This window comes from Botryllus schlosseri, chromosome 13 (assembly GCF_051294905.1).
Source record: "Botryllus schlosseri isolate E-star chromosome 13, Bs_hap1, whole genome shotgun sequence".
Taxonomy (NCBI): Eukaryota; Metazoa; Chordata; class Ascidiacea; order Stolidobranchia; family Styelidae; genus Botryllus; species Botryllus schlosseri.
In genome coordinates, this window is record NC_137248.1 from 14,565,395 (window position 1) to 14,591,989 (window position 26,595).

At 40.8% G+C, this 26,595-nt stretch overlaps 2 protein-coding genes across 8 annotated transcripts in view; one reads left to right on the forward strand and one right to left on the reverse strand.

The window, feature by feature from the left end:
• The window catches only part of LOC145453226 (uncharacterized), a 555,138-nt gene that overhangs the window by 134,630 nt on the left and 393,913 nt on the right, over window positions 1–26,595 (forward strand). The window lies entirely within an intron of this gene.
• Window positions 744–19,781, reverse strand: LOC145453243 (uncharacterized). 7 transcript variants are annotated; one of them, XM_080331237.1, is made up of 5 exons: window positions 13,986–19,144; window positions 13,303–13,394; window positions 12,661–12,923; window positions 11,440–11,541; window positions 744–3,926 (listed from the first exon to the last, which is right to left on the reverse strand). In XM_080331237.1, the coding sequence occupies exons 3-5, from the start codon at window positions 12,892–12,894 to the stop codon at window positions 3,795–3,797; spliced, it is 468 nt and encodes a 155-aa protein (XP_080187363.1). In that variant the 5' UTR covers window positions 12,895–12,923; window positions 13,303–13,394; window positions 13,986–19,144; the 3' UTR covers window positions 744–3,794. The 7 variants fall into 7 exon arrangements, with proteins under 7 accessions (XP_080187363.1, XP_080187361.1, XP_080187360.1 ...); XM_080331235.1 differs by adding an exon at window positions 19,151–19,781 and having other exon boundaries at window positions 12,661–14,135; XM_080331234.1 differs by having other exon boundaries at window positions 12,661–14,135; window positions 18,241–19,144.

Below are 26,595 nucleotides of genomic sequence, written 5' to 3' on the forward strand. Positions count from 1 at the left end.
TAATTACTAATCCTATAGAAAGAAAGAGTTGTACGACACTAAAACGTAAATGCACGAACATAACAGTACTCCCCTGTAAGTTGAGAGAGTTGCCCACATTTACGTAGGTCTGTAGAAATCGGTTGGCTTTCTATGTCTACGCGGATAACGTCTACCCGGCGCCAAACAGGACTAGATGTAGAACGTTGTGCCCTATTTCTAAACAATGGTTGCTCAACTTGTGGTTGCTGAGGTTGAGCAACTTCCTGTGTGGCTGTATTATTGCCAGCTGAAATCAAGCGTGGTTGGAGTTGGTTTTTGTGCCTCCTCCAATACCCATGATCTGTTTCTATAATGTACACAACACGCCCCATTATTTCCGCCACCACGCCAGCAACCCACTTTGGTCCGCTTCGGTAACTGCGAGCGTAAACCGAGGAACCAATCTCGAAATGAGTGACTGATTGTCTCTAGGCGTAACGGGTTTCGATTTATCGAAGGGCGAGCACAAACTTAACAAATTCGCTGCTGCCGACCATGTAAAATATCAGCAGGCGTTTTCCAGTCTATGCTCGGGTGCGGTGCACATCGGTATGTAGCGAGAAGTGTTTGGAGCGCGAAGTTGAGATCTTTTCCCCCGTCGCAATCTTTTATTAATCCAGCTTTTAAAGTCTGGACGAATGGAGGCGTGGGTTCGAATCCTACTTCTGACACCAATTGTTATGTTCTTGATCTTGTTTGAACAATAACTCAACACGACGAGGTTGCAATAAGAAATCAGTATATTATCAGCAGTAAGACTGTAGACAGGCGACACGATCCAGAGTGCAGTTAAACGAAAAGACCACGAGACAACAGAACACAGGGTATAAATACAAGCACGACACACGAGGAAATAATGATTGGTTGTAATTACTAATCCTATGGAAAGAAAGAGTTGTACGACACAAAAACGTAAATGCACGAACATAACAACCACGGCATTATGTCTTCAGTAGGATTATGACCGTCAGTAACGCGTCTTCCCAATTCATCCATACGAATATACAAGATAACCGAAAAACTATCCTGCTATCCGTGGCTTCAGCAGGTCATTCACATCAACACACGCAACGCTATACACCAGTGGTTTTGAATCCGTTTAGCCTCGCGGATGGTAACATTTGAAAACATCGCTTCCAAACCGGTAGACCGTCAGAAACTAAAATACACCCAACAACAACGGCAACGTCAAAATTACGCAACTCCAGAGCCCAGAATGGAAACTTAATCTTATCTGCACGTGCTATACGGAGTTCTATCGACGTCTCCGCAAGGCACAGTCCTGACGAACCAATTAATTGGAATTTATTCGTTGGTTTTATACTGAGGAGGGACTTCGATGATTTGTTTAAAACTATTGTGATCTTTCACATAAAACTGGTGATAGGCTACATTATACAATTTCGTAAAACACATACAGCATTGTGATTAAATCCAATTGGTGACTTATATGGTAAACCAGAAAAAGACCATGAATTCGACACTACGCCACAGTGCTGCAAATTACATTCGAAATTTCTGTGTCAGTTCCAAATTTGATGTTTTGTGTCTCACAATATTAGGGAAGCCTACAAGTTATTGCTTTTTGCAACTGAGATATAAAATTGAAGTATTTTGACGAACCGGTAGGAACCGTGGACGCGGGTTAGCGGCTGGGAACCACTGCTCCAACTTATACTGCATAAGGTCCCTGTCGCGATAAAGGGCTATCGCATCGAATATTGAGCAGAAATGCGCCCACGTCCATTTATAACATCGTTGACTTTTACAGATCAAATATCTACATCATATACTTAATAAACGGAAAGTGCACTGTTATTACACTGCATGAAAGAGATGATTGTGGAGTACCCTAACTACGGGCACATTAATTCAGTAATTTGTTGTGAGTTGTTCACAAACCAAGGTTTGTTTTATTCAAACAACATTCGCGCCAATCGCCTATAACAGGGGTAGCCAACCTTTTCAGCCAAAGGGCCCATTCGATTGACGAACTATTGCGCGGGCCTCTAGCCGCGCCAAGCGCGAAATTTTGTTGATGTTTATAGGTCAATAATATTAGCACTTGACTATGTTGCGGGCTTGCTGTATCTCGCTGGGCTCAGTTTGCGAGGACTGGGCTGTTCGGCGCCTGGACATATCGATATCGAAAGCTTCGACCAACAGGCGTCAGTGATTTTGTGCCTATAGGTTTCAGAGTCGACGGTCTTTCTGCGAGCGCCAACACAAGGTCGCATATTTTGAACGACACTTTGTCTCGTTATCGCGAATATAGTTGGACTCAATCTGCTACATTAGAGTTCTTTCATTTTCACAAAGGGGCAACAATATTAAAGGCAAGAAATCGAGTGACAACATGATGCGCGAAGCGTGTAGAAAATTTTTACTTTTAAAAAATCTATTCAAATTATTCTGCTTTTATTGTAGTGTACGAAGATCTACCAATATGTGACTGGCTCATGGATCTGCCAATGCTTAGGAACTGATATTTTAGTCATCACATCTCAAGTATTGCGGCCAGACTAATCAAATTTTTGGCTGGCCTTGCAAGTTCACTATCTGTGCAATCCATTTTTTAGGATATTATAAATTTCGGAAATTACCTCGCCGCCCCCCGGCCCTGGCCTATAAGATCATTTTCGCCCCGTACAGTAATTTCCGTAACGTCATATGTTTTTATACGGATAAAGCTCCGACACACAGAAACGAGGCTAGACTCGAACAAACAACCATTAGTGTCGTGACAGTGTCGCTTAGCACCGACAAACCAATTTTTCCCATCATCCATATTACACCTATCGTTGGGACCCCGGGAAATCCCGATCCCGGGATCCCGGGGTTTGAAGCAATCCCGATGAAACCCCGGGATTTGTGAACAGCATCTACCAAGGCCATACCTCTTATTTTGGTAATAAAGCAGTGTCACAAACTCGACTGATTGTCTAGAACAGTGGCTTCAAACACGCGGCCCGCCAGAACTGTTTTTGCGGCCGACGTCGGCGTTTTGATTTTTCAAGCATTCGACAATATTAAACTCGAAAATTTCAGATTTCGGATTTGAGAACTTGAAATTTCATTCTGAAACCACTTCAAAAACCTGAATCGCTATCACACATCAAAAGTCCACTAGCTGCTAAATTATAATGCGACAGCTTTTACGATGACACGATGCATTTGTCGTCTCACATAGTTTCTAAATAACTCCCTATGTCGCCAAATTATGCCAAGCACAACAATATTTTTAAAAAATATTGAAAAATATGACTTTTTCGTGGCAACCGTGAATATTACAATAGTGTATTACATTTTCACAATGTGTATGGAATGCCCATCTGCAAGGTCCGAAAAAAAGGCGTACTGGGAAATACATATTATACCCCTATTTGATGCTGCTGCCCGCCGCGTCATCAAAAACGACGAAATTGGCCTGCGAGCAAATTGGAGTTTGGGACCCCTGATTTAAACGATGATACCCTTGATGCTCTTATGTTTTGCGTCAATTCAATATCACAAGGACTAAATGTTATTTGTGTAACTTGTATGTGTATTTTACAACTTTTCTAATCCAGGGGAATCCCGGGATTGAGGAGCGATAATCCCGGGATTTCAAATTTGATCCCGAAGTCCCAACCCTAATTATATTAATAAAGGGATTTTGTAGCAAACAATATTGACGTTCTGTGCTTCCAAAAGCCTAAATAAAGGGTATGTTTGCAACGCTTTACGGATGGTAGTGGTCAGTTGATAATTCGATAAAATTGTTCAATTATTCATCACATTAATCTCAGCACCGCGTAGGTGAATGCGATGACGACACCGATGGCAACTCCAACAATGTTCAACTTGAACGCAATCGCTGCTTTCCGCTTTGCCTCTTTGGGTTCCGAATACATCAAAGCATTTGCCTGCAACGCAAAAAAATGCGATTATATCAGATCAGATAAGATGCACATCAAGGGATGGCCAAACATTTCACTAGCTACGATGAAAAATCGTGCCCCGTGATCACCGAAAGAAAGGATATTGTTTTGCCATTGTGTGTGGTGCAAATCCTCAGACAGCAGACGTATCGACAGCTAAGTCTAGTCAAGTGCTTCCCTAATTAATTTTACGTGCGTGCCATTTTGAACATTTTAAATGAGCTCACGTACAACCTCGTAATATCGACTGCAACGGATGTTTGCAGCTCAAAAGTGCTGAAGGCCGCTGTTTGAACTTGATTGTAAGTTACGGGTAAGTTCGGCAAAATGGTTTGCTACGAAGTCAAGTCTGGTGCGCTGATAAAGGTATGGATAAAATCGTTTGAAATTGTGACAAGGCTTGATAATCAAAACTATCCGGAACAGCAAATCGCGTTTCTATGAATTTAAACGTATTTGTTCAAAATAGTACAGTTGAAGTTTTCATAACATCAGGTTTGCGCGCTTTTAGGGGCAGAGGAATGTATGCTGGACGCGAGGTTGCACAATGGACCGTAATTAGGTCGCGAGCAATCTGTCATATCAGATAGTTTGTGCCATCAGGTCATTTCTACATTGAAGATCCTTAGTTACTGATGACATGAGTCTACCCTTCCTCCTTCGTACTATCTGGTTTGAAAAGGCCCAGCGTTACTTGAATACAAACAAATTAGAAATCTAGTTCAAAATTTTTTTTCAATGCAGAAATTTATAGGTCCGCTACAGGTGCTCGCCTATTATTTGATGTTTTCTCGCGTCCCACTAGTTGTACGCATACTACAGTTTCGAAACCACTGGTCTAGTCCATTATTGGCGTTTGCGAGCGTGAAGGGGACACTGGCCATGAAATGGGCGATCGGGTGGTGAAAGTAAATGGCGGCGGTGTAGGTTTAGAAGGCAACTACTACGTAGTGTTGAAATGATTGATGGATAAAGCAGCCAAGTACGCAGTAAAATGCTAAATCGATTCAGTCAAGGCAATTCAGGGTCGTTGGCCTATTCATTCAGCTATACCGGAAAAGTCCATAGTTACTTCACATCGTTGATCCTGCCCATCAATGGACTGATTTCAGAACTCGGCAGAATCCCTATAAAGCAGTGGTTGGGAACCTTTTTTGTCTGAAGAGTTATGTGAACCCTATATTTTCCATTTTAATTCCCATAGAGCCGTACATGTCAATCAATTGTTACGTCCTAATTGAAAATTCGTGACGTCATTGTAGAACTAATTCGAACTCACAACATGGAATTCGTCACAGGCGCCATATTTTCTCTGTAAAAACTCGTAGGCTACTAATCATCCTGTGATAGCGCAATTCATCGTAAATAACTAAGGGCAAGTTTTTGTTGCAGTTAATTCCGTGGAAAGTTGCATTTATTTTTGAAAAAAGTTAAAAAGTTGCAGAAGTTGCATTTTGCTCGGTTGACTAAAAAAAAAGGTCAATTTTCCGGCTCAGCTCCCCAAATACCCGTAAAAGCGTTACTTCGGTGCTGATTTACGGTGTTTCAGTGGAATTTGGCCGCGTATTTCACCAAAATCGAAAATACTTTCATGAAAATTCGAAAAAGTTGCAAAATGTTGCAAAAAGTTGCATGAAAAAAATGGACAATAGTTGCAAAAAGTTGCACTATAAGATTCCTTCAAACAGTTTAAAACAGCATTCTACATATCTTACGAGTATTTAGGAAGCTGCCGGAAGCTGTAAAAAAAAGTTGCAAAAGTTGCAAAAACTTGCCCTACTAATAATTTATAATGCATGATATTACTCCAAATAACTATAGCACTGATTCCAAAAATCTAGATATTGATCGACTTCTCAAATCGGCGGTAACATAAACGTTGCACTACACGCCTGCATTTTAACGTCAGTAGAGTACTAGAAAGTAGGGATGGTGTGAACATGAGGTTCACGTTCGCGTTCTGTGTGTGAACCTCGGAAATTTAGAGGTTCGCGTTCACAACAGAACCTTGGTAGGTTCTGCACTGTGAACCTTTTTCATATATTACAATTTTCACTTCATTATAACATCTTTGGTTCATATTTATTGCATTTCAACTGCGGGCCACTCTTTGCATGGCGCTGGCAGCATTAAAAATTAACACTAAACGAGCATGCACCTTGACAATCTCAAAAGTTATGCTTGCTTGGTTACAAAAGTTTGTTCGAAATATCCAGCTTTCCGTTTGTGAATATTTAGTGACTCTCTGCTATGAGTTTGACCCGCAATCACACAACATCACGATTGAAATACGTAGTCAGCGAATGATGCTTATTCAACAAATCATTAAGAGTGATATCGTTTTCTGGTGCAAAAAATCTAGCTGGCGTACGAGGTCAATCTTGACTTCATAACTTTACTGCATCATTAAAACCAAATCCTTGCGATTGAGGTGTTGGCTACTGCTGTATAACTTGTTAATGGGGTAATATCGGTAGCAAGTTTAGAAACCTGCTTTACACTCTGCTCAATATTAATGTAACAATACTCAAACGCCGAACACATTGTCCGGTCTGGCCTAAACCGTAAAGGCGTAAGCTTTTATTCCCTGGTAAGTCCTCGTTGAAATTGTTGGCAAAGTGACAGAAGATATTGATTTTATAGGAGTAGGCCTATTATATCCTTTGATTGCCTCAGTTGATACATTTAGCGACGTTGAAAACGCCAACATGGAGTTTGATGTGGCCTGAGTCGTTGCTAGGTATCGTGTACATTAATATAGGCTATCATTTCATTGAAAGATAGGCTTGGAATTAGCAATATGACGTCACGTGACGTCATGAAGTTCACGTTCGTGTTCACACAGAACCTTTCAAAAAGGTTCGCGTTCACACGAACCTGAGCCTTTCAGAAGTTCACACCATCCCTACTAGAAAGCTACTTATCAATTTGGACGTGAATAGCGAAGCGTTGTTTGTAATTTGTAATTGGAATGTCACTTCCAAGATAGTTCATTTCTCGGCGTAGATCAGGAACACAATGTGTATTTAAAAACTAGATTGTCATATCTCCCCATGTCTGCTGTTCTCTTGTTCAACCAGCGCATGTCGCAGTCCAATATTACGCATCGCGCGATGCCGGGTATATCGAATTCGCGAGGGATGTTGTTCGCTGGCGCTACATCAACTAAAATTTTAGGATTTTGTAAAGGGGTCCGAACCCTTAACCCTGAATACGCCACTGCCTTGACTTCTCAAATACATGTTTATGCTGCCACGAAGATAATTATTCTGGTCCTTAAAAAATATACCAACAAGTTGCTGCAATATCGATAAAATGAAGTACAAAATTAAAAATATGTCAAAGAGTCATATCTTATACTCAAAAGAGCCATATATGGCTCGCGAGCCATAGGTTCCCGACCACTGCTATAAAGTGTGGATTATTGTGCGCTGTGAGAACTACCAAGTATTTGCGCAGTTATTACTGCGCTGCGAGGAAACCGCCTTGCGTGATTTCACTCTGTTTCAAATGATTGTGGAGATTTCACAGTGCTGCGACCCGGGTCTTGTCTCGAGAAAAGATATCACTTATACTTGACGGAGATATTCTCCACTTATGAGTCGAATATATTTGTTCTTGGTAATGATGAAACGTGAGGTGAAAGGTGAAAAAGGCACTGTCTGGATTCAGTGACACGACCGTGATATCCCGAAATTTAGTGAGACGGAAATGATATGGCAATCAGATTTCTGGATATATTCCAATTATAAATTCTTTACCGAATAATCAATTAATTATGTACGGTTACTGAGCGTAGAAGGATTGAAGAGCAGGTGACATAAAACAATTTTGAGTTCAAACTAGAGTTCACTATCTCCTATCAATCGTTCTGGATACACAATTAATGGAATAGAAATTCTCTCACTGGAGTCGCGTTGCCCTTTCTCGCTCATAATTGATATAGAACGTGCTTTTAGTGCCGTAACAAAGGTTCTGACTCACAGCGGAAACCGACTTGACACCGACTAGACAGCACGGGATGTGGAGATTTAAGAATGAGATTGTTCTTATCAGATTTCACACTCAATATATTGAGTATGATCACAATACACCATCTCTGTCAGTCCGATTAATCAGTACTCTGATTAATCTGTAATAAATGCAGTTCGTTTTCTTATTTATGCGTGGTGAAGGCGGGCTTCGGGGGCGCCGGTACCTTATTCGTCTTCCAGGGGGCGATAAAAGTTTGGGAGACACTTGTCTATATATAGTCCATTTAGTCAAAACTATACGCAAACTATACACAAACGAATAGTATATTCCGTATGTGCCTACAGAAGGAGTTTCAAAAATAGTACTTTGAGCTTAAGCGCTCTCATCGCGCCGATTATTCCAAATTTCATGTTGGTGACGTCATATTATGTGATACGATTGTTGATATACAATGTTCTTTCCAATTACCTACTCATTGCTGACGATTACCCCTGACGAGTGTTAGCCCAAAATACTCGGGTTCATTTCAATTTGAATATACCATACAATTGCTACTGTTACGTTACTCAATATCGGAGTTGTCGGTCAACATGCGTCATCGACATTTTTATAAACGCACTTCGCGAAGTCAGACGCCGACCAAAACTTTGTATGTCTTTCGATATTCTGTCGCGGAGGTGATGGCTGATGCCGAAATGCCCTTATAGTATCGCACGAGCAGGCTGTATACCCTTGACTGAAGCAAGGGTCTGCAACCTCGTTTGCTCTACGGACCGGTTTTTAATTTTTTTTCGGAGGCCGGTCGTTCAATATTAACGCAACTGAATTATGCTACTTTCGTTTTACTTATTCACAACGGGTTTCTACAGATCTGGCATGTGCTACTCGAACTAATCCAGTCAAAAACCCTAACCATACCTCCTGGCCTTAACTCCAGCTCAGGAGTCATCAAAATGCGGTCCGTGGACTCATATTTTGCGGCTCGCGACCTCATTTGAGATTTCTGAAGAACGCTTAGTAAAGCATTTTGGCATGTTGGAATTGATTTAAGTTAAAAAATACTACCGTACAAAATAAGCTCTTCTCCTGTACCAAACATCACTATTCCTCACTAGCCGATATGGCTTTGGTAATTGTAATAGACTTCCATGAAGGAGGAATAAGCTCATATGAATGCGCATATTGCCTTGACGTACAATTGCCCAGACACTGCCAAAACCAGACGCTTAGAAAACGACTTGTGACTCGCCCACAAGTTCAAGCTTTACGAGCAGATAGTTTTCCAGCAAATAACGTGTCTCACTAACTTCAATGTCGATTCTTTAGACACTGAAAAGTGTTTTCAGCTATCGTGCGCAGCTAATAGTTCAAAATATAATCAAAGTGATGATAATGATAATTTTTGTTGTATGTCATTAATGAAATAGTATTTTTTGTGTGGTAAGTGGTAAGTATGCCCATTGCCTTAGAGAGCACAGCGTTGAACTGCCGTGAGGTTTTAGAAATGTGATATTTAAACTTTGTGGCCGATTTTCTCTAGTGAATTGTTTCGGCCCGCGGCCTCTACGAAATTTAAAAATTGGCCCGCGATTCGTTTTGAGTTGATGAATCCTTACCTTAACCTCGTCCAACCCCCGGCTAGCCTAAATCCGAAACCGTCACCATTTGCAATTGTCAATCAAATAAACTTGAACCATTCTGCTATTTTTCACTCAAATGACCATTATGACACTACTGCGTTGAGCCAATGGCAGACCATACAAAAAAATTACCACCCTGGTATCTTTTCCACTTTACATAATGTCAACTTACAAATTATTAACATTATTCGTCCCAAAAGTTCTCGGAGCGCTTCCCCTCGGGTGTTTGAAATCGAAACTATGATTTTAATGTCATGATATCATGACGTGTACAATTCTGCAACCTAAGAGTATTTTGTCTCTATGATGTCACAACATGCCTATACAGTGTTTGAATTCAAAATCTTTCCACACCTGATAATGGTGCCGGCACTCGAAGGCTCGTGCAACGAATAAGATGATTGATTAGTAAGTGGAAGATAAATAAGGTGTAAAAACTAGCAATGCCTTAATTATATCGACGCATTGTCATTCGAATGAACGGTATTTTCAATTGTCACTCGAACGAGCTGTCCTATCGGGAATGAAGTTTTTGGTAAATTATTTTGGTAAATCATCTATAGTTGAATTAGTTAAAATTGTGACAGTGATAATGATAAGTCTGTGTCAAAGCATGTTACAGAATCGGCAGTACATGCACATTTGTGACGCTACCAGCAAAACTCTTTCATTTAGGCTGGCACAAAAAATTGGTAGCTGTATGCGACAGCCTAAATCAGCATATCTTATAATATACTGGAAAGTAGAATATTTCACACACATGGATGGAAAAAAATTACGGTCCGCATATTAGCTAATGCCTATAGAACAGTGGTCGGGAACCTATGGCTCGCCAGCGATATATGGCTCTTTTGGGTATAAAATATGGCTCTTTAACAAATTATTAACATTGAACCTAATATATCAATATTGCAGGAAATAGTTAGTGAATTTTGAAAATGACCAGAATAATTATTCTGGTGGTAGCATAAACATATCTTTGGCAGTTCATGAAAGTGGGGTATCCAGGGTTAGGGGTCCGTATTTCCTTTTTCAAATTCCTCAAATATGCACCGGCGACTAACATCACTCGCGATTTCGATGTACCCGACATCGCGCGTCTTGAAATCCTGAATTCATTGATCAACGGTTATCGAACATGGCAACGCTTGTATTACAATGCAGTTTTCAAGTACACATTTTATTTCTGATCTACGACGAGAAATGAGCTGCCTCTAATTCACAATTAGAAATTCAAACTCAAAACAACGTCATAGCTATCAATGTTCTTGATTGCTAAGTAGCTTTCTAATACCGCCGTTAACATGTAGGTGTGTAGCGCAACGTTTTGTTAGCCGACTACTGAAGAAGTCGATCAATATGTAGATATTTAGAATCAGTGCAACAATTACATGCGATTAATATCAATGATTGTATATTCTCAAGGTATTTAAGATGAGTTGCACTATCACGGTTGAGGCTTGGTCGGTCTGTCTCTCATATGTGCCTTAATTCTACTTTCGCGCTTTATTTCGAACAAAATTCGAACTTCCTTTATTTTGGGAATGAAAATATTCAAACACTATAGCCATTCATAAACATCCATCGAAACCACAAATTATCATTGAAAGTTTCAAGGTATGTACTGCTGTAGTGACCATGTTCGGCTCCACCTACGCATGTGAGCAGAGAAAATATGGTGCACACTACGAATCTCATGTATGAGTGCTACCAATACGTCACAAAGTTTCAATTGTGACGTAACAGTTGATTGACATTTATAGCTCTTTGTGAGATATAATTGAAAATATTGGGTCAATATGGCTCTTCGGTCGAAAAAGGTTCCCGACCCCTGCTATAGAGCGTCGGTGATGATGTCTGAGCAAAATAACTGTATATTATACCTGACACGAAGTGACAATAGCGCCTATCCCGAGGCAGCAGCAACAGCACAGCGTCGTGAAAATGGATAAATACAAGTAGTTGGGAACTGGTCGTGCACCTACCTGAAAAGAAATCGAAATGCGTAATCATTTCTATATAGGCACGTTCAATTGACGACAGGTGCAGATGCATATTAGCACTTATAATTCCAGTACGTTTTATTCTACTTTGACTCACAACTTAGCCAGATGTAGTGTCTAATGCAGGGGCGGCCAACCCGTGGCCCGCGAGCCACATGTGGCACGCGAGAAGGTTTTGAGTGACCCGCGAGGCAATTTTTGAAACTAGTTATATTATCAAAATTGGATTGCCCAGATTGTGAACTTGCAAGGCCAAACAAAAATTTGATTAGTCTGCTCGCAACACTAGAACTAAAATATCAGTTTCGACGCATTGGCAGATGCATGGGCCAGTAACATTTTTGGTACATCTTCGTACATTACAATGAATAAAAATATGTAGCGGTAGATTTATCTAAAGTAGAAATTTTTTTCACGCTTCGCGGAATATGTTTGTCATTCGATTTCTTGCTTTTAATAATATTGCCCCCTCCTGATAATGAAAAAAACACGCGATGTACCAGATTGAGTCTAACTATATTCGCAATTATGAAGGAAACTGTCGACCAACATGCGACCTTGCGTTTGCGCTCGTATAAAGTTCGTCTACGACGAAACCTAGGCACAAAGTGATTGACGCATGTTGGCTGAATCTTTCGATATCGATGTGTCCAGGCGCCGAATAGTACTGTCCTCACAAACTGAGCCCAGCGATATACAGCAGATATACTCGAGTAACAATATTATTGACCTATATACTTTAAAAAAAATCGCGCCTTGCGCGGCTAGTGGCCCGCGCACTGGTTCGTCAATTGCATGTGGCCCTTTGGTCGTAAAGGTTGGCAACTCCTGGTGTGCTGTGTCTAATATTATCCTCGGCTAGAATTCCTTGAAAGCGTAGAAGGAATTATTATCAAACTACATGGATCGTATGCTTAGCTTCCGTAGACGATCGTTGTGTATGTTACTTTGTACTGTCGCATAAAACGGTGGACCATTCTATATTCTAATTTCAATAGGATCAAGCACAACATGTTCAGATTCATACGGATCATCCGAGCACAGTTCTACTAAAACGATGTACGAAATATTTGAATGAAACAAGCGCCGCGGTATCCTTACCATGTCGTGTGGGTCATACTGAATCATCGGTTGCTTATTCACGATGTCAGGCTGATAGCCGGGAATTTGTTGTTCGGGTGTGGGTTGATTGGGATGTGATGCCGCATACCCGTATTGCGGTGGAGGTATTGGCAAACCAGGATTTTGTTGAGGTTGACTTTGGTTGGCATATGCCGGATGCTGGTCTGGAGGCATTTGATTTGGCGTATGTAGATCTTGATATTGCTGAAACATTATGTCTTCGAGACTCGTATCGCAATCGTCTGAATCCAATAGCAGACATGCTAAAAGGCTTAAGGCCATGTTGGCGTTCACTGTGAAAATGTATCAGAGTCCGTCGAGATACCACGACAAGACGAGCACACGTATAAGAACTCCAACAAAGTTACGACGAATGTCAGACGACATTATCATAATTACAGGTGTACGCATATGTAACAGTAATCGCAATTTCCAGAACAGAAATATTTGCATCGATATTCCAGGTTATCTAATCGGCTACTCTCGCATAAATTCGTTTGACAGTTTGCTACACTAGCCGTGAGCTGAATCCTGGCCTCTTAATCCAGCATACGAATTTTCCAAATCGTACTGACGAAAGAGACAGACGTTTACTTGATAACATCGCTCTCGAAGACATACCAATGGCTGTAGGGGTGTAGAGCAGTGGTTCTTAGTAGTCGCTGGCGATTTTGAAGGGGGCGGAAACGCTCAGGGGGGCGATATGGAGGGCGCTGAAGAAAAATAGCTTAGCAGTAAATGATGTAGTAGTAGGACATATCCCTAATGAGTCTTCAGAGCAAATTAACATTGCAGAAAACATGTCAAATCTCGACGTTTTCTACATATGCTTTCATAAATGTAGTAGGTTATTATAATTCATGTAAATTGAATTGCGCGTACTTTTAGATCGCCAATTTCCCGTTAAAACACGACCGTCACGCTTGCTAGGGTAATTTTCAACAAAATGTTTCGAACTATAGGTATTATATCTTGCAGCACACAGCGTGTGGAAATCGAAGAAGGAGGCACTGTATGTCACTTTTGAAGGTGAGAGCCCCTTATACATAAAATATGCTTTGTGCACGAAATGAATAACTAAATATAGGCCTACTTGTATTTTAGAGCTACAGAATTGAATCGTCAGAATATTTCTTCATCGTATCATAAAGGATGATACTATATATAGGGCTGTGGTCCACAACCTCATATGAACGCTACATGAGTTGCTTTGTTTGGAATACATTCATGTTAAAATTAATAACTGGTTTCAGTACTAAATTCAATGTGAGCAGATACATGCATACCATTCGCAGTTGACTTACTTAGTCACACAAAGCACTGAAACAAAATCCAATCCCATTAATTTCCCCGTATTGCCAATCGCATATGTGAATTCGGGATGTGTACATCTGGTTCGATCCACAGGGTATGAAACCGTACCCAATCGTTGTTCTAACCACCTTGATTTGACCCTGAAAATACCACATACAATTGGTACATGGTTTATTATAGTCGAGCGGTCCTCGAGCGCGATTAAATCGCGAACTACTTCCAATACTCAAGACCCGAAAAGACCGACTGGACTTCGACCTCTTACCAGGACCGAAACTGCTGCAACCCAAACCACCAATCGAGGGGGAGTGAGCTCGAAGGGTGCCCCAAAATTAGTTCGGTGAATGAACATAAATTACACATCATGTTTTGACGACTCCCCCACGAAAAAATACGCATAATTATCGAAAATATAAATAGGCATTTCGGCGTCGGCCATTACCACGCCACGATGAGCAAAGACATATGACGTTCCGGCCAATATGGGACCCCGAGAAGTGTGCCAAAAAGATCGTCAGCTAGAAAACTATAGCCGAAGAAGATTGCCCTTATGTTGATTGTTGACCGTAAACTACGATATAAATAAGTGTAATTGTCCATAGGTGCTTAACAGGGTTGTAGTAACTCGAGTAATGACTCGACTCGATTCGAGTCACGATTTTCTGATGACTCGACTCGACTCGAGTCACGACTTTCTGATGACTCGACTCGACTTGACTCGAGTCATTTTCTCAAAATATGGAAATGACTCGACTCGGCGCGAGTAAATTTGTGTATTGACTCGACTTGGACTCGAGTCATTGCGCATGACTCGAACCAGGTCATATGACTCGAGACTAAGACGGCAAAGACCGACATTTCATTGTAATTTCCAATAATATTAAAGTAAACACGCTATTTGGATTTCGTTTATTGGTACTGGTATTTAAAAATGCGACCAGAAACTGCTAACAGTGATGAAAATTAGTATATTATAAATGCGAACCATTCGATATCACCAAATAGAGTTATAAAAAGGGGGTTTAGCAAGACTTTAACTGGAAACTAGGCAGTCGACACAATGACCTGGACTCGGACTTGAGTCAAAATACCATGATTATTACTCGAACCTCTGCTCGCTGACTTGGACTCGGACTTGACTCGGGGGTAAATTGAAAATGACTCGACTTGACTCGAGTCAAAAATATAAAATTGAGATTGACTTGTGACTCGGATCCCTGTGACTTGGTTGCAACCCTGGCTTAAATCGCTCGTGTCGAATTATCATGTCGTCGCAATCTGCACCCCACAGGACAAATAACAACCATCAGAGAAAAATTATTTGCAAGTGAAGAAATACCAATTTTGAACCGTGTGCTTACTTTAGTTTAATACGTTTATGTGTTTCAATATCTTTTGACTATTTCGCGGACAAGAGGTAACAAAATAACGACATGTAATGAACTAATTTGTACAATGGCACGTCCGAATTAGTTTAATTATTAATTACCTGGTCGTCATTTTCGAAGGCAACAGCTCACTCAGCGCTACTGGTAAATCTGATTACGTGGGCAGAGAGGATATAAAGTTTATAGCGACATACATATGCAATTACCACCTATTCATTCATGCATTATAGCAAACTTTGACGCCTAGGGCGACCAGGCCACACAAGCTTTGCAGAATATCGAAATCACGCGACGGGGTTCTTGGCTGCGAAGCCCCAAGAAATTTAATATATCAGGCTATGGGTGCCCAACACAATCGTTTTTTAGAGGGACTGACGAAGTGATGTTACGGCCCTCCCTCTTACCCATTTTCTTTATTACAGTACTTACAATATGGGATGGTGGGGGGGCACTAGAACACGATAATTTTTTAAAGGGGGCGCTGGAGGAAAAAAGGTAAAGAACCACTGGTGTAGAGAGTCAGAGTCGCAAATCTTCATTATTGTTTGCCTTATTGAAGTTGCACTCACAGAAACTTTGTAACACTCTCCAAGAGAATGCGATTCACTCGTTCCTCAGCTTTGTTATATTGACTGGAAGAGGCATATAACCAGGGCCAGGAAACTAGCCTATAATTAATTGTGGTATAATAGGACAGGAGTATCTATGAATGATGTGGTGAGTTCAAGTATACAACCACAAAGTAGATGATGGGTAATGCCCTTTCTCCATTTGGTGTTTTGCTACCATGCATATTTTATTGCGCCTGTGGCAATGTTATTATTGCTGTGGCTTGATCACGACGTCACAGAAACGTGAATCCACTAATGCGAGTAACTATTTACTACATATTTTGCATGCTGTGTTACAATCAATCGTGGTTTCAAGTATTCCACAGCGAGATGAAGTATAAGATGTTGAAATCATGATACAACTCATAAGGTCGTGAAATAATCTTCTCTCAGGCAGTCAATAACCTACTCGATAGCAGTACATATGGCATGCTATTACTACGCAAACAATAAATTTGATTCTGGTGGGCAATTCTACAGCAGCTCAGCAGCATTTCTTACATATAATAGCCACGATACATGACCCTTCAGAGCCGTGGTACTCAACCCCGGGTCCACGGACCGGTGCGGGTTTGTTGCCAGTATCCTGCCGATCATCAAAGTATATTAGAAGGTATGACGGATCATAGGGGTTGTAATCTATCAACAGTCAACACCTTAAAATTACAACGACTATAGCCGATTGCATACAGCTATAAACCGCTAAAATAGTGGTTCGAACGACGATATAAGTTTGAATACTTCTATGTTTCCGAGGTTTTCGTTGCAATTTGGTGGTATATCTGCGGTACACCTATATACCATAACGGTGACCATAGTGAAACCATACTACCGCTGTCGCATTGTTATAATGTGGCCTATGGACAATGGAAACACTCGACATTTTCTGTCTTGATGGACAACTGTCAAATGAACTCTTTTGTTGAGAGAGAGGGAGAGAGAATCGTTTGTTGGCTAACCGTTTGGATACAAAAATTACATAAAAATGTAGTTGCATGGAATGTGATATACGGATAGACAAGGTACAGAGGGAAGGCTCGATATGACGCAGCTAGCAAAGTCGAGTCACCGAGCCATAAGCGTCTTACTACTGGAGTCGTCACCCTCAAAACTCGGGATAATCGATCAAAAATAGAAATGTAGGAAATAAACAAGAAGAAACTCACACAGAATCGTGGAAATAATTGAATATTCGAAATAAATGAAGTAAACATAATTCATTGACCACGTAGATGTATTCTAAATCAGTGGTTCGCAACCTTTTTCACCTCGCGGACCGGTAAAATCAATAAAAAAATTTGGCGGACCAGTGGACCTGCAAAAATCGAAATCAACTCAAAATGTAACGTAAGAAGCTGTTTTAGGCACGCACATTACTAGAGAGAGTGACATTTTGATGGTTATGTTCTTGATAGTATATTCATGTGATTTGACCGAAGTTAGTCTGCTGATTCGAGGTCAAACACTTTTGCTCAGATAAACGTGCTAGCGCCGAGGTATCGATTACAATCTTTCGCGATGAAGGCCGTGAATTAACCGACTACGCCAACTCGTATTCATCTCTTCGACAATATCTAGAGAGGAAGCGCTTTGGAGTCGAACCTAGTCAGTGTTGGGATGACTCGAGTCATGACTTGACTCGAGTCAAATTTTTCAGATGACTTTGGACTTAACTCGGAAAAATGACTTGACTTGACTCGGCGTCTCGAAATTTGGATTTACTCGTGACTCGAAGCAAAATATTCGAGTCAATTTTCAATCACCTAATAATCGGTGTCTTGTAACTCGCTGTACCTGTACGTGCATGCTCTCGACACTATGGTATGACATGTGAGCAACCTGTCATTCAACGATTGCGTAGCCTGGTATTACTCAGCCTCCATCGCCAAGTCATAAATAAATTCACCGCAAACGTAGTGATTGGAGCTTACATTGCCTTAGACTGTACAATTCTATCTGTGACAGTGTTTTTCTGCTCAGTACTAATCTCAACGAACGCTTGCATAAGGTAAATCAGACTGATATATAGGTTTACACATTTATATTACTCGCCAACAATTTGTACAGGCTTCAATTGTATCGTATGGATATATATTATATACGTATGTTGCGTATTGGATCATATCATTTTGTTTCAACTTCTGACAATTCACATTCTGTGATATTTTTTGCGGACAGTTACCGACATGGTCCAGTAGTTCTACATATATGTGAGCCATAAAATGCCCCGTTGAATGTATGATTACCTGGATATTCTTCGCTCGATTCATAATTCATAGTAAACCAATCTGTACTTCGATCATCTCGCAAAATGAAATAGCTTAAATCATGCCCGAACTTCGAAAATTCGACATGACTTTACGACTTGACTTGTTACTTGACTCGACCTGACTTGAGTCGAGTCACCTCCAAAAATCGAGTGACTTCAATTGACTCGAGTCAGAATGTACAATGACTAGAATTGCCTTGTGACTCGAAGGTAGTGACTTGATCCCAACACTGTGACTGGACCAAGCACCTTGTCGTGCTATCTTGCTCATTTCCCACTACCGCCAGACGTACTATGAATGCAATATGCCGAACGAAAACACCTGGTAACAGTGATACGTGGTTATCCACAAAATGAATGAATCGAAAACGAATGATCGTGCAAACTGCGCGGTTTACCGGGTCAGCTCGTATAGGCCTACTTGACGCTCGCATGTCGTCCAAGGAGACGGCTTGAACTTCAAGTTAAATCGAACATGTTTTCCAGGCCTAATGTTTTGAATATGTTGACGCATGGCCTACTACTACTAGGCCATGGTTGACGTTGATGTCTTATTTATTTCATCAATTGACAAGCCTTCAACATTTCGCATCTTAAGACTAAGGTATAATCTTTTAAAATACCTGGCCGAAAAGACGTCGCTGAGCGGAGGTTGAGAACCACTGTTCTAAATTACGGTAGCCTCGCGTTTAACATATCGTCTTTGAGAGTCTCTTACAATATAGCACCTGTAGTTTCCACCATGCCGCCCTGTCAATTATTTCCGCACTTCTGCTAATTATCAGTTTATCGATGCTATCGGTCAATTTTAATTTGCTACATCCTTCAACGTTATATATATCTACGTTGCTCAGGCGACTACGATTGCAATTGCGAATTACAATTACCTCTTTATGGTCTCTCTTGTTAGTTGGAAATATTTTCCCGCCATAATATAGGCACGGGTATCTGAACTCAGGTAAACTCACGTTTACTCATGTCGATTGATTCAAGGAGCGCAACGCGCCGCGGCATTTGTCGTGTCTACGTTTTCGGCAACTCTCAGAGAAGGGGTTTTGATTGAAGGTATTTATTGCTTCTCGGGCGACTTCGTGATGCCATGTGTCGTGGAAAGGTATGTTGCGATGCCTTGTGCTGTACTCGTAAGAATGAATAATATGCTCGAAGAGAGACCGAATTGAAGTTATCATATCTCAAAATTCAGATATCCGGTAAAATTATGTATAGCATTGGTATAAAATATAAAAACTTAACCGAGTATTGAGTGAACACATTTGATTACGAAGTAAGTTTCATAAGCTATTGAAATGGAGGTAAAATTGACCGAGAAAGCACAACCATGTCAATGATACTCGACTACTTCAATTGATTATTATACTCATATTGAAATGAACCCGAATATTTTCGGCTTACACACGTCAGGCGTAATCGTCAGCAACTAGTACCAGAAGGGGCACTCACTCACTCACTCACTCACTCACTCACTCACTCACTCACCCAAATTTATTGGTATCATGCTTTTCGCCCAAAATGACATTGAGTTATGGCGTTCTTCTTCTATTGCGAATCGCAGGGCCAGGTGATGCGTACTTGACCAAACTGACGACAATTTTAGACGTTCAAATGTACATCACTACTTTGTAATCAGTAGGGCCATTTTTATATGACCTTAAAAATCAATTATGTGACTTTATTTTTGGGAAAATATGACTTTATATGACTTAAAGCGAAAATCGTGTATTTTTACATGCAACCAACTTCACTCATGGAACTGACGAGTAAAACATGAACAACATAACAGTAATACACATTCATTTTTATTTTAAACCACTTTTGTAGTACAGTTTCATGTAGTGTCGAATGTTGGAGTCTTTAAAGTTACCATTTGGACGTAAAATGACTTTAGTACGGAAAATGAGCGCTCCACAGACGCTGATGTTTGTTGCCACTTCTGCAGTTTTGCATACAGCGCTGGTGAAATGTCTTGTCTTTGTAGCTCCATAATTTGTTTCACATCGTGTTTGTGCAATCGCTTCTTAATGTAATTTTTGAGTTCAAGCGCATCTTTTCCGAAATCGAGGGCATTTAGATCAGCGTACAACTTTCCATTTTCAGTATCAAGTTTGCAATATTGTTGTAGTGGAGGCATATTTCTGTTAACTGACTCGTCAACTTTGGATCGTTCACTGAATCGCTGACGCTCTTTACAATAACTCCTTCAGCTTCCCACGCGTTGACTATTTCTTTCACTTGTGGAAGTCTCTGAACTTCAAATTACGTTCCACTTCAGTGCACAGAAGTAAGACGGATTGTGTAGCAACACAATGCAATATGTGACCTCATAATGCAATATGTGACCTCATAGGTCTGCGACTGTAATGTTATGTAGGCTAACCTTACAGTTTGCCTTCGTTCAATCAGAAATTGCCTTACTTTCTTAGTGCGTAATTACTTCAATTGGCACTTTTTATTTAAAGTATACAACAATATGACTTTTTAACTCAAATATGACCTAACCAGGAAAATATGACTCATGAATCAGACTCATAAAACATTAGAGGGAACATTGGTCACTATAGTGATATACATCAGTATAAATAAGGATAATGGTGATAGTTCTATTATTTTACAACAATCTTTACTCAATTGTAGTTAGTATTATTGTTACTAATTTTGAAATTGGAGTGTCGCTTGTTGCCGTTTCGCGTCTTGTGTGCGATGCACTTCAGCTTATTTATGCAATGTGCCAGTGAGGAGAAAACAAAAATGAACTTGGGGTAAATAATTGAGGCCCCATTATGAACCAGTATCACAGAAACAACATGCGAGAAGCGTCGTATAAACGCTTATAAAGTTTGATGGTTTAGCTCAATCGTTACCGATATGGTGAATTCCGTTCTGACATTGCAGACCAGACATGGGGTGATTACTTTATGAATGTAATCGATTGCGATTACGATTACTTCGGAATCACGCGATTACGATTACGATTACGATTACAGCAAAATCAGGAAGTAGTCGATTACGATTACGATTACAGTGGAAAAGTAATCACGATTACTCACGATTACATTTGTTTTGCTTCTTAGGACTATAATCTTAAATGATATATAGGAAGACAATACAAGGATTGCGATGAAAAGGCTTAATGAGATATCTCTTCATACATCATGCGTCATTTGCTTATTACGTCATAATATACCAATTGCCCAACTCTGTAGTGGATGATTTATCGCATTCAACAATTTGCATTATTGCCAGGTCTTTACCTGCCGCACCCCAAGTTCCTTAATTGGGTGGGGAGCGTGCTCGAAGGGGACTCAAAAGTATTTCGTAAACTAACATGAATTATAGAGTATTTTCGAGAATCTAGTTAATTCTTAAAAATATTCTTCGAGCGTTGCGATTCAAATATCTCTAGTACAGGGGTCACCAACGCGGACCAAATGAGTTGCCGGCGGTCGCTGTAGCAGTGGTGGCTTTTGGGGTGGGCGGTCGCCCGTACCCCCCTCCCTAGTCGAAGGGCCCCCCTATTTGGATTATGCGCTTTTTTCAAGGATAATAACGAATAAAAATGGAAATCCGTGTAAAGCAAGAATAGGATTCCGTACAGATGTGTCAATCATCATCAAATCTCTACATTTGTCAGAAAAGTACCATATCCCGATAATCATCACGTCTCTGCATGCGGTAGAATGACCTAGTTTTGATGTACACACATGAAAAAATAGACATTGCCGAATCCAACACCTGGCCAAACCTTGCCGTGGTGAAAGATAGATAGTAATAACAGTTGCGAAAGGGGTGTTTGGGTGGCGAAGCCCCCCATAAGTTACGGATAGATACTTATAGGGGGCCCCTCGTTAAGTCTCGCCCAGCCCCCCCCCCCGTTCGTAGGGCCACCACTGCGCTGTAGCAAATATCAAAATGAGAGATTTGAAAGTTGGAGCTGGTTTCATATGAGCAGCAGTTGAACATGGGTCGGCCGACCCCAAGGAACATACGAACGCAGTCGCTCGGGGCATTGCTCGTCTTCGCCCACTCGGCGGCTCAACGGGAATATATAGGCCTAGTTAATATTCCCTAGTCTCGACGCAGAGATTGGCGCTTCGGCGCGCACTGCAGCAACGCAACTGAGCCCGGAGGAGCTGGTGTGAGTCCCGGCGAGTGAGCGTTTTTTGTTCTTGGTAAGGGGCGGAAACACGGCTCAGTGCTCTGATTGCCTTAAGTGAATAAATCCAACTGAACACGGATAAACGGCAGGAGTAAGTGGTAACCCGTCGGTCGTCGCAATAATCAGTACACGCTACACAAGAAGTAGCTTTTTGTTTCAAAACGGTTGGTGACCCCTGCTCCAGTAGATAGCTGGGTTTGAAATGCATACCCCTTCCCCTCAAGAAAAAAACATGCATAGGCTATTTTATGGGAACAGGCATTTCGGAGCCGGTCATTACCGCGCCACGATCCCACAACACACCAAAAGACATATGCAGTTTCGGCCAACACGCAACTCCACGGGATGAGATACCAAAAAAAACTTAGGGTATTCGTCCATTGTCAATAGCGGCGCTCGGTGGGCGTGACTAATAACTCCTGTCCTTCCAATCTGGACCCACAATGCAAATGTCACCCGGCGCATCCACAAAGGAATAAAGCCATGACAATTTTGTGTGCGTCTCACAAAAGATATTCTTTTAGTCTGCTACGTTTGGGCGAGTAAAATATCTTTTGATTATACAACAGACTGGAGGTCGCGAATTAACAACATAAAATAAAGTAATTATAACAACATACCAGATGCTGTGATTATGAATTACGTGCCCCAGCTCTATAGGTAAATCTGACACTCGGGGGGGCTGAGAGAGGTTATAAATGAATAGTAATATAATGCAATTACCAATATTATTGACGAAATTCAGTTTTGAAAATGGACCAACGGTTGGACAGGGGGACGAATTGCTGTTTTGGCTGAATTGCTGATTCTTGCTACAACCCACGCGTACATGTCAGAGTCAGGCTATATAAACGGATGGTTATGGTGGCAGGTCCAAATGCTAAGTGACGAACTGTGAAATAACGATTGACGCCCGTTTCAAGTAGTTATATCAGGATAAGATATATTGAACATAAAAATTCTGCCTTCAACTTAATAGCCTACATATATTGCGAGCTGCTGTTAAGAGAAACGGCTAATCACGGCTCGGTTATGATAAATATCAGCAGCTGTTTATTTGTAATGCTTCGTTGTGGAAACTGCAATGTTTTATTCGACGAGTACAAAATTCCGAATCTTCGTCAGGTGCACGTGCGTACGTAGGCCTCCTGCTCGCCAAGCAGCAACGGTAAACTGCGTTTAACTAAGCACAACCAAACATCAATACATAAGTTACTATTTGAAACTATAGGCAGAGTGGTGATCAATATCCTGCTGCGAGGTAGGGGCTTCTGTAGTGTACTGATAACCTGATATACACCACGGGAGGTGTTCTTACAATCACACTACAATGTCCATCGCATGTCTGTTTAATATGTGTGGACTGTGGATACTTCTTACGCAATGACGAGCGGAGCTAATACTTCTGGCGTAATAATGAGTCAGTGGCGTTTGAAAACAGACGTTTGTGCTATCGCTAACGTGGTATATTATATCATTCTTGTTAACGAATATTCAGTTTATGTCATAGTCCTTGTACAAACAAAAAGTAATCGTTCTTTCACAAAAAAATCGATTAGATATGGGAAGTAGTCGATTACGATTACGATTACTTCGGAGTTTTTTCGAATGTAATCGATTGTGATTACGATTACTTCAAAATGCTGTAATCGTCGTAATCGATTACGATTACTAATCGCGATTACCCCATGTCTGTTGCAGACCCGCACGTGCATCGTCACTGAAGTGTTTTTATTCACGGTTGAAAGATTAAGTTACCTCAGCGAGCACAAAAGCAGACCGCTCTACATCGACAATATTTGGATCAGAATGGTACCTTCTACAGCCGTGTATCTTATACCCGCAATTTGAATAACAAGACGTTATTTCCTGCTTTGCCTGAGGAAGAAGACCTCTACGGTAGGGATGGCGTGAACCTCTGAAAGGTTCAGGTTCGTGTGAACGCGAACCTTTTTGAAAGGTTCTGTGTGAACACGAACGTGAACTTAATGACGTCACGTGACGTCATATTGCTAATTCCAACCTACATTCCAGTGAAGTGATAGCCTATATTAATGTACAGAATGTACACGATACCTAGCGACGACTCGGCGGGCGACATAATGCCACAATGCTGAAGTACATATTGACGTTTTGAACGTCGCCAAATGTATCAACTTGGGCAATCAAATGATATAATAGTCCCATAGAATCAATATCTTCCGTCGCTTTGCCAACAATTTCGACGAAGACTTGCATGGGAATATAAGCTTACGCCTTATCGGTCCAGGCCAGACCGGACAATGTATTCGGCGTCTGGGTATTGCTATGTTGATATTGAGCAGAGAGTATAAAACCGGTTTCTATACTTAATTGCTATCGATATTACCCCATTAACAAGTTATACAGCAGTAGCCAACACCCCGATCGCACGGATTTGGTTTTTATGATACAATAAACATATTGCATCAGGATTGACCCCGTACTCCGGCGAGATTTTTTGCATCAGACAGCGATATCAATTTCATTGATTGATTGAATAAGCATCCTACGCTGACTACATGTCCTATATATGTAGTGTATTTCGCTCTTGATGTTGAGTGATTGAGGTTCAAGCTCCCAGCTGAGAGTCACTAAATATTCACAAACGGAATGCTGGATATTTCGAGCGAAATTTTGTAACAAAGCAAGTAAAATTATTGAGATTGTCAAGGTACATGTTCGTTTTAGTGTTGATTTTTATGCTGCCACAGAGTGGCCCGCAGTTGAAATGCAAAATATTTCAACCAAAGATGTTATAATGCAGTTAAAATTGGTATATATGAAAAAGGTTCACTGTACAGAACCTACCAAGGTTCGTTTGTGAACGGGAACCTTTAAATTTCTGAAGTTCACACACAGAACGCGAACGTGAACCGCACGTTCACACCATCCCTACTCTACGGTCACATCAGGGTTCATATCTCATACACACACTTCCAGTAATGCGTTGTCCTTCTTTCCAAACTACCCATTTTCCGTATAGCACTAACTCTTGTCGGCCACATGAATTCACTATACTGTTTCGCACAAGTTCTAAAACCCGGACGCAGTCATATAAATGTTGTAACCCGGTACGCAATTGTGTCTTAATCCACAGAGCGAGTCAACGTGCATGTATCGTTTCAGTCAGTCGTAAGACTGAATACGGTATCGAGTACACTATCAAAGAAGTGACGGTATTGCTATACTATACATAAAAACCAGGACTGGCCCAAGCAAATAACATTTTCTCGTTTACACGAACCGTTGTAATGAAACTATGCTGGGCATGTACCGTCGATAGGGCACTGTTAAACGTAGAGTTGCATTTAAAACAAACGGTATTTTAAAACAATTTGTTTAAAACATATTTCAAACAGTATTTTGAAATAAAAGCTTTTTAAAAAAGTTGTGCTTTTTCAAGTTGTAAAATTATGCCATATTTGTGTAAATACTTTCCAAAAAACATGCTGCATGGGCCTACGGACAATTACCACGCGATATAACCGACGTATATCGATATGGGATGGTTGGAACCCTGAGAATAGACGGTTCAAAATTAATAGTACAGATATTTCGTCAAAGGAGCTAAATATTTACCCTATATTTTCAATTGTCAATGTCATTCCACTATGACGTCACAATTCAGTATTAGTGACTTCATGGCTTAAAAAAAACAAGATTTAGATCAGGGCCTTGTTTTAAAAATGTTTGTTTTGAATTGATTTTTGTGTCAAATGCAATCCTAGTTTAACGCGCTGAGATGATGCCGATTGCGCATGCACGCTCACACTGCAACTTAGGGACGATGTAGGGGTGTTTCAATGCCGCTACCAGATTAAGATTTATATTTATGTAATCAACCAATATCAACCGTGCTTGTCCAGATGGCACGATGCACTATATCAAAACTAATTTGATATCTCCTAAATTATTGTACGATTGACGAAGCGCCAATGGCGGGTGATTGGAATTAATATAGATTTTACAGGACATCAACCATTAATTGCAGTCCAGCTATTGAGATGAAAATATCCCGATTCTTTACACAAATCGCAGAAAGACTTGAGTCATTGCAACGTTGCTTGTTGCACGTGATAGGAGAATCGAGGCATGGAAGACCGGGAATAACTTCGGTTTAATCACGAAAGTAAAGTT

What these genes read in the sequence shown, in the direction of transcription:
- LOC145453243 (XM_080331235.1), bottom strand. Translation starts at nt 12,963, where the DNA reads ATGGCCTTAAGCCTTTTAGCATGTCTGCTATTGGATTCAGACGATTGC. An exon ending in AGTATGACCCACACGACATG is followed by an intron (nt 11,542 to 12,660) that starts GTAAGGATACCG and finishes ATTTCTTTTCAG; the next exon opens with GTAGGTGCACGACCAGTTCC. An exon ending in CTATTGTCACTTCGTGTCAG is followed by an intron (nt 3,927 to 11,439) that starts GTATAATATACA and finishes TTTGCGTTGCAG; the next exon opens with GCAAATGCTTTGATGTATTC.